Here is a 9,047-nt window from a genome sequence, read left to right as displayed (position 1 = left end):
CCCTCTCGCTGTGTCTCTCTCTGTCAAATAAATAAATAAAATCTTTAAAAAGATAAAAAAAATTAAAAAATTTAGAGATTCCATTTCTACTCTAAGATTCCTCATTACAGAGGCGCCTGGGTGGCTGTCTTAAGCGTCTGCCTTCGGCTCAGGTCATGATCCCAGGGTCCTGGGATCGAGCCCCACATCGGGCTCCCTGCTCAGTGGGAAGCCTGCTTCTCCCTCTCCCACTCCCCCTGCTTGTGTTCCTTCTCTCGCTTTGTCTCACTCTGTCAAATAAATAAATAAAATCTTTAAAAAAAAAAAGATTCCTCATTACAACACTCTGAAGATGTTAACTATTACTACTAAACGTTTTAATCTTACATAACCAAGTGGGTAAGAGTGGGCTCTAGCGCTGGACTGCTGATGTTCTATTCCCAGCTCCTCAATCATTGCCTATGTGACCCTGGGCAAGAGTCCTAGCCCCTCTCTCAAATTTCTCATCTGTAAAATAGGCATACTAGTACTTCCTACTCTTTTGATGGCTATTTATAGGAGTTAATATTTGTAATATTCTTACAAGTGTACCTAGTACATTGTAAGTGTTATACAAAATCAGTAGGGGATTTAGGAAGAAAAAAAAACTACACAAAATACTTCACTTTTTTTTCCCCTAATGTAGAACAAAATGAAGGAGAAAAAAGCCAGCTCTGTGCCCCTGTTGGAAGCTCCCAGTGGAACTAGAACTCCACAGTCCCAGCTCCAAGAGAGTCGTGTGTTCATTCATTCAATAATTTGAGAGCCTACTATGTGCTGAAACTGTGAATCAGACACAGCCTCTGCCCTCAAAGGACTTGCAGTGGAGTTAGAGATCAGAACTCCAATTTACTTTTTCACAGATGAGAAGACTGAGGTCCAGAGAAGTTATGCCATGCTTAAGGTCACACTGCAAAATGCTACCAGAAGTGAGACCAGAGCTGTCTTCCCACAACTCAGGTCAGATTTGGCTAAGATCAAGTGCAGAACTCTTTCCCAATGGACCACCCACCCTTTTGAGGGCCACATCTCAGCTTCTATTTGAGACACTACCTAGTTTTCATGACCTTTCCTTCTGTGCACCCTCTGCAACCCCCCTCCAAAACCTGGAGCCTAGGGTTTGTAAAAGAAAATGGTGAGCCCTGAAGAGAAACTCACACGCTGGGCATTTTGAACCATCCTCTGCAAGAAAAGGAAATGTGACTTTATCCTCCCTTAAGCATTAACTCTTCCTATGACCGAGAGGTTGAAGCCGTTAAAAAAAAAAAAAAGCCTGAGTAGTCTCACTCAGGACCGGAAGGTGGATCCCCGCCCCCTGGTACGCTGCTAAAACAGATGGGGAGCCACCTGTCAGAGGACTGTGGGCGGGGGCCGGCCGAGAGGGCCCCGGGACCGGAGGGTGAGCGCCGCTGAGCGCACGCTCAGAGCAGACAGCTTGCAGGAGGCAGGAGATGATGGTCTAAAACCCTGAGAGCTGACGGTCAGAGCGGAGCGGGGGGGAAGGTAGTCACGGAGGGGAGAGAGCTACAGGAGGTGGAGAATCCTGGAGGTGACAGCAAGGAGAGTACGCAACGGCGAGGGGCGGCTTCTGCGCCGACGCCGGGCGGTCGGGCGAGAGGAAAGCAGGGCAACGCTGCGCCGCTGCGGGCGGGACCCGCCCGGGCGGGGGGTGCCATGTCTCGAGAGCGGCCCCCCCGCACCGACATTCCCCGCAACCTGAGCTTCATAGCCGCACTAACAGAGCGTGCCTACTACCGCAGCCAGCGGCCCAGCCTCGAGGAGGAGCCGGAGGTGGAGCCAGGCGAGGGCGGGACGCGCCTTGGGGCCCGATCCCGCGCTCACGCTCCGAGTCGGGGTCGCCGGGCCCTTTCTGCGCCCGCCGGAGGCGGCGGGGTCCGGGCGCCCCGCAGCCCCGACACCCGCAAGAGAGTGCGTTTCGCCGACGCGCTTGGGCTGGAGCTGGCCGCGGTGCGCCGCTTCCGCCCCGGAGAGCTGCCCCGGGTGCCCCGCCACGTGCAAGTCCAGCTGCAGAGGGACGCCCTCCGCCACTTCGCGCCGTGCCAGCCTCGCGCCCGCGGCCTCCAGGTAGGCAGGCGGCAGCGGCACGCCCCTTTCCCGGGACCTCCCCGACCCGGCCGCCGTGGGCGTGTGGGAGAGGATTTATCAAGCAACACCTATCTCCATCCCCAACCCTAGACTTATCCTTGCTCATTCCTTTTGGGGCCACTCTCTCAGCTGGGCTCCACTCCGACTGCCCCCCGCCGGGGTCGGCCTCGGCTTGGTCCAGTGCCTCTCCCTGACCCCGCCCCCCGTCTCTCCTCTCCTCCCCCTTCCCCCAGGAGGCGCGCGCCGCCCTGGAGCCGGCCAACGAGCCTGGCTTCGCCACCCGCTTGCAGGCGCAGCGCATCTGCCTGGAACGCGCCGAGGCGGGCCCGCTGGGCGTGGCCGGGAGCGCGCGCGTGCTGGACCTGGCCTACGAGAAGCGCGTGAGCGTGCGCTGGAGCGCCGACGGCTGGCGGAGCCAACGCGAGGCACTCGCCTCCTACGCCGGCCCGGCCCCGCCCCCGCCGCGCGCAGACCGCTTCGCCTTCCGCCTTCCGGCGCCACCCATTGGGGGCGCCCTGCTTTTCGCCTTGCGCTACCGCGTGACCGGCCACGAGTTCTGGGACAACAACGGCGGCCGTGACTATGCTCTACGCGGGCCCGAGCACCCCGGGAGTGGCGGGGCCCCGGAGCCCCAGGGCTGGATCCACTTTATCTGAGACGCCTGGGCCGACGGCGGGAAAACCAAAGGCACCCAGGGGCTGGGGGAGCCCGAAGATTTGGCGGGGAGGAATGAGAGAAACCGAGATTGGCTGGGAGCTGTCCAAGCGAGTCAAGTGGGGGAGGGCGAGGAGGATGGGAAAAATCAAAGGGGTGTGGGGAGTGGGCGGAATGAACGAAGGTCGGGGAGATCCGGGTGGAAAAACATTAGTTGGATGTGAGTGATAGTAACCCAAGGCATAGAAGAAAGGAAACCAGAAAGGGCGTTGGAAGGATTAGAAAAAAGCAAAAGACGGATTTGATGGTGATGCCCTATACTGTGAGCTAGTACTGGGAGAAAGTTAGTGGGTTCGTCAGACCTAGGCATTTGAAGGTTAGGGTACCTCTTTGAGATAGAGGAGGTATTTTGTTGAAGTAGGAGCCCACCCTACTGAGTAATTTGTATTGCCAGCTCATTCCCTCTTCTTAACCGCCGTTACCTCCTCAGGTCCCCCAGTCCTGCCCATCCTAGCTTTATACTCAGCCATAATTGCCTTGCTTAAGTCCCAGGAACTTGGCTGTTCCTCCCCAGTCCCTGGCATTATGACAGGATTCTCTTGTCATTCCCGACGATCCCTGGCTTCATTTTCCCCTGACTGGCTGGGGAGTGATGGCAGACTGCCATCAGAGCTCCTCCCTCCTCCTCCAGGCAGCCCTGGGGATTAAAATGAAGGCAAAAGCAACTCCAGGCCTGTCCTTGTAGCCAAATAATGTCGTGCCTGAGGAGTTGGTACACTCAGGGGCTTCCAGAAAAATGCCAGCCTTACCTTTCTGGGGTGCCTTTTAATGACCTCTAAGCACTTTATGCACTGTGTTTGTCAGGAACAGTGAATCACAAAAATCACTATCATGATTCTGCCTCAGAAGGAAAGAGTCACTGACTAGCTGTATTACTTTGGGTAAAGTTACTTCACCTCTCTGGGCCCCAGTCTTCTTGGGAAATTAGATTTTGACTAGGTGATCTGTCACAGTCTCTTCTTGCTTTAACATTTTATGATCCATGAGTGGCAGAGTGTAGATTAGAAGCCACATTCTCCAATATACAGTTGGGAGTGCTACAGTTCAGAACATACAGCACTCCCAGCATTTGGTTGGGGCTGAGGATGGGTCCTCCAGTTTTTGATACAGGTATTCCAGAGCCCAGGAAGCATCCCATAACCAGCTTGCAGCCTGATGGTATTCCAGGGCCTTTTTCAAACTGCAGCTCATCCTCTGCCCAGTGCTTTTTGCCCTTGCCTGCACAGACTTCCAGTCTAGGTACTTTGAGACAATTTTGGGCAGGTGCATCTCTGTTGGGGAAAATGATGTTTGGGAGCCCCAGAGATGAAACAACGTTGAGGCTCTTTTGAGGATAAAGGATTACGGATATAAGAAATGGAAAACATTTCAAATCAAGAATCAAAGCCATTTAGTAATTAAATGGCACCAGAAGATGGCAGTCTGTTCCATACCCTGAGCAAGTGGGAAAGCTGGACTCTTCTACCCATTCACAATCATGCCTTAGGTCTCCCTAGTTAACCTCTGCTGGTAGTTTTTCCTTTCCTCTTACCCTATTCCTAAGCTCTTTGCTTTTTTCTTTCCTTGTCCCTCTCTCTCATCACTTTCATTTTTCTTTTAGCATTTAGGGTATTTACCTTTGTTTTCTCTTTTCCATTTGCCTCCATCTTCATCCTTGTTGATTTCTGCTATTCCTTCTCCCTCCAGAAGGGGTGGAGAACCTACTTCCTTTTCTCCAAGACCATGGTTGATCCACCTTCCTCCCTCAGGCTCCTTCTTGACAGTCTTCTAGAAGGGAGAAGAGGGAAAAGAAGCAGTTCCTGATGCAGATGAACAGCTGCTCCCAGGTAACCAGCTCCCCACACCCTTTTCTACCTGTTACTAGTTTCTCAAAAATGTCTGAATCCTCCTCTTCCTTATTACTGAGTCAGAGAGTGCATGCACATGTGCCCATACATGCATTCAGAACAGAGTATGGAGTGTGTTACCAGGCCCCTCCTGTCCAAAGCCTTAGTCCTTTAAAGGAAGATGGCCGAAAAGAGAGGAACCCCGAGTCACTCCTCAAAGAAATGCCGGTTTAAACATCATCCTTACGTGATGAAGAAAACAAAGAATTTCATGCATCTTGTGGATCACCTTCAGGTCAGAGTTCCAGCAGAGTGAAGAAAGAACCTCCTGGAAGCCACCAAGCAATGCGCTTTTTAGTCATCAATGAAGAGCCCAAGGGAGGATGATGGAGAGGGAGCCTGGGTCGAGGCTCAGTATATACTAATCTCTTGCCTAATGTGTATGCACTATTGTCATGTTGTATTAACAATCATAATAGCTCACATTTACTTATCCACTCAAATCTGGTGTCTTGCATGCATTACAATCCTCAGAACAACCCGATCAGTTGAGAAATACTATCCCTGTTTTAGAGATGAGGAAACAGCTCAGAAAAGCATAGTAATTTGTTCAAGATCACATCACTGGTAAATGGCATTGCTAGGATTGTGAACTCAGGCTCTCCAGAGCTTCTGTATATAACCATGTTACTATATTTTTTCCTTTAAAAACGAAACTGAAAACTTTGCCATATATAATCTCTTATTAGGAAAAGACCACAGTTTCTAACTGCTCCGCCTTCCCATCCTCTCAGATTACCGAACTGGCTTAGAGAAGGCAAAGTGCTGTGGGTCCCACACTCCCATGCAGGAGCTTGCTGCTCTCTCCTGTACCAGTGTCCCAGCTCTGCAGAAGTAGCAAGGGACCACACTGCCTGCCTGCTAGAGAACTTGAGAACCCATTTGAACTCCAGCTTTTCCTTACATTGGGATTCTCTCCTGGCCCTAACCAATATTCTACACCTGTTGGTGTGACACCCCTTTCCACTCCCCTGACTGGTCTTGAACTGACCAGTCCTTAAAGTTTCCACTAAAAAGTATCCCTGACTAGGACAACTGTTGAATGATCTGTGCTTGGGCCCTCTCTGTGAGCCCTGGTATTAACTGAGTGGATAAATGTAAACTGGTTGGAGACAGGGAACCAAGGATAATCCATTTTTCCCTGAGCTTTCTCTGTAAGAAGTACTATGGCTCACCCACCCCCCACCCCCCATTCTCAGCTTTATAGAACCAACACCTGAATCTTCTAGTTCTTCCCATATAGAGCTGCCCCAGGGCCTGGGGGTAAGCTGATAGTCTAATCTGATATGGGGAACACTAGAAGTTTGGTGGAACTTTAGAGATGTGTTAGGTGTTAGGCATTGGGATGGGTCCTTTCCCCCTGAAGGCTGATGACTATATGAACAGGAGCAATTTAGTGTATAACAGGTCAGCTGTGGACTAGGCAGCACTAGAAGAGAAAACATTGCCTTGATCAGGGGCTTGGGTCCTTGAAGCCACACAGCTGGAACACTTTTGCCCGGTCTCCCTACACTTACCTGTCTGACAGCCTTCCTCTCGTACCTTTGTTTCTCTTTATGCATGTAGCTCATTTCTCTTCACAATAAGCCCTAACTCCTAAACTTTCCAGTCAAACTCCCACACTCCCTTGCTTTTAACACCTGCATTTCTCTGGAGCTCTTCTGGATCCTTGCAATCTGCAAGGTCATAGAATCAGAGACCTGGAAAAGCTTGTCTTTAGAGATCACTGGGTCCATTCTCCAGTACAGATGAGGACACAGGTCCAGAGATAAGGAGACTTCAGCAGGGTCAGAGAATTTGTTAGTACAGCTCGAGATGGGGCTTAACCCCAGCCCTCCTGACCATATCCCACTCCCAGGCTACAAAACGGGCCTCTACAGTCAGACCCGCAATTTTTCATGGCAAGCAATAATATCATAAATGTTTCATTTTCTGTTGCTAGTTTCTATTCCCTTCCTTATCCAGGCATAGAAAGAAACAAAAGGCACTTGTAGTTTTCTCTGTTTTCCCAGCCTTGGTACTTCTTTGGGTGATATTGCTAAGGAACAGTGAAGTTGCTAAAAATACTGAATAATCCACCTATTGACTAGTTAACCTGGAGAGGAATTGAAAGTTTGCTATGTGGGGCGCCTGAGTGGCTCAGATGGTTAAGCGTCTGTCTTCGGCTCAGGTCATGATCCCAGAGTGCTGGGATCGAGTCCCGCATCGGGCTCCCTGTTAGGCGGGGAGCCTGCTTCTCTCTCTGCCTCTGCCTCTCTCTCTCTCTCTGACTCTCATGAATAAATAAATAAAACATTAAAAAAATATATATATATAAAAAAAAGAAAGTTTGCTATGTGAATCCCCCCAAACCACTGTTCTCATCAGGCCCTCCCAGAGCGTCCTCACCCTCTTCACAGTGCAGCCCTGTTCACTGGGCCCCAAACCCACTAGAATTGTGCCTCACTTCAGCTTCCTCATGCAGCTGCCCTCCCTTCTGGATAAAAGACCTCATATTTGAAATAAAGTTGAAATATGAAAGTATATAATAAAATACTGAGAAATATTGTTTGTTTGGGGTGAAGGGTGGCAAGAGACCCAGAAGTGAGATTCTTCTCTCCCACCCCCCATATCTTGGTTATCTCATAAAAGTTCTGTCTGCTGGTGTCCTATTGCTATGCAAAAGTTGGGTGGGCAAAAGATATGGAGGAGTTGGGCAGCCCTGGTATAAGACACCCCAATAGAATCCCACCACCATATTGGGTAGTGGTAGGAAAGTTATCAGGGCCCAGCTTTAGTCCCCTGGCACCCAGCACCAATTCCTGGTGCAGTTAAAGGGTATGGCTTGGGTAAAAGCGCCGAGTTTCCCCCCCGGTTGAGGGGGCTCTTCTTCCTTAAGGGGGCCATCTAAGTTACATTCTGCTCCTTAAACACTGAAGGAAAGAACAAAGCCCTTTTCTCTATCAAGGGCAACCCTAAAGCAAAGCTTAGGAAATATGATGAAGAGGAAAAGCAAAGACTTCTGTCTAATCCAGAATGGAGCAAAAGGTATTAAAGTGAGGCATCCTTGAAAAAGATCAAGTTCTAACATAATATTGACTCCCACATCACCTGAACAATGAGAGAATCCAGTTACCCACAAAATAATGAGAACGTTTCTAATAGGGAAGCCCTAGCCTGAGAATAATCAGATGCCTCCTCATTACATCATAATGGCCAAGTTGTGATGTCACGGCAGAGCACCCACACTTACATTGTCAAACTAGATATGCTGAAGGGTAGAGTCAGCATGAGGAGCAGACACCCAAAGAGAGGTAAGCGGGGGCTTCCCAGGCTTTTCTCTGTGGCTTATTGCCTAAGATTCCTCTGTGGCCCTAATGTCTTCCCAGGCTTTTCACACCTTAGTCTAGTGCTAGGTCTGTCTGAAATCCTTCTTCCACAAACCCCACTGCAGCTTTTGCTATCCCAAATCTTTAATAGTTGCAGTTCTGATTGGTCAGTCCTCAGCTTTTGTATTTCTTAGGAGACAGGGCACAGAATGGTGGAGCATGGTTCCTCTAAGTGAGGCAGAAACTCACCATATCCATTTGGGTTGTCCCAAGGGTAGATCCAAGTTTTGGGGCACCTGAAACACAACTGTTGGAGCCTTTTAAAAGAAAAATAAATACATAGGCACAAAAGTGAAAATAGTTTAGAGTGAGAAAAGAAAATTTTTAAGGAGGTGACAAATACTATATCATAAAATCAAGAAAAATAACATTTTAAAAATTACTTGACAAGCATTTTTTTTTTTTTTTTTTACAATTTTGTTTTTGGGTGCATGCTCCTTGATTTCTCATATTGATGATTATGTTTTATATAAGGAGTACAGAAAAGTAATTCAGCCTTCTACATGATCACCTTTTTTTAAATTCTTAGTGATTTGGAAAATTTTCACCCTCACACTTTATAGGTGATAATGTTACATAATTTTTTTAGGATTTTTGTCAAACTTTAAAAAAACACTATCAAATTTCTTTGATATATGTGTACAATTTCAGAGTATTTCAAATTTGTAATGACTAATATACTCTGGATTGTTGACACTAGGATTAATGTATATGTATTAGTCGGCTAGAGCTGCCAAACAAAATGCAACCCATTGGGTGGCTTAAACCAAAATTCTCTCACAGTTGTGGAGTGTAGAAGTCTGAGATCAATGTATCCGCAGGGTTGACTTAATTCTGAGGTTCCTTTCCTTGGCTTATATAGTCATCTTCTCCCTATGTCTTCCCGTGGTCTTTCCTATGTTCATGTCTGGGTCCAAATTTCCTATTATAAAATACCAGTCATATTGGATTAGGA

General features: G+C 48.7%; 1 protein-coding gene across 4 annotated transcripts in view; it reads left to right on the top strand.

Annotated features, from left to right (window-relative positions):
- PPP1R3E (protein phosphatase 1 regulatory subunit 3E) overlaps positions 1–6,919 on the top strand; it is a 10,309-nt gene extending 3,390 nt beyond the window's left edge. The window contains exons 3-6 of one of the 4 annotated variants that reach the window (XM_032404758.1): positions 665–2,103; positions 2,358–2,897; positions 4,525–4,664; positions 4,960–6,919. In XM_032404758.1, coding sequence (XP_032260649.1) covers positions 1,693–2,103; positions 2,358–2,780 — 834 coding nt within the window. In that variant the 5' untranslated portion in view covers positions 665–1,692 and the 3' untranslated portion in view covers positions 2,781–2,897; positions 4,525–4,664; positions 4,960–6,919. Of the gene's footprint in view, positions 1–664; positions 2,104–2,357; positions 2,898–4,524; positions 4,665–4,825 lie in introns of all 4 variants that reach the window. The other 3 variants (XM_032404760.1, XM_032404757.1, XM_032404759.1) reach the window with 3 other exon arrangements.
- Positions 6,920–9,047: the final 2,128 nt, after the last annotated feature.

This window comes from Phoca vitulina, unplaced genomic scaffold, assembly GCF_004348235.1.
Source record: "Phoca vitulina isolate PV1807 unplaced genomic scaffold, GSC_HSeal_1.0 scaffold7, whole genome shotgun sequence".
NCBI classification, from domain to species: Eukaryota; Metazoa; Chordata; class Mammalia; order Carnivora; family Phocidae; genus Phoca; species Phoca vitulina.
The sequence above is the reverse complement of the archived record's forward strand: the minus strand, read 5'-3'. Positions and strand labels throughout refer to the sequence as shown.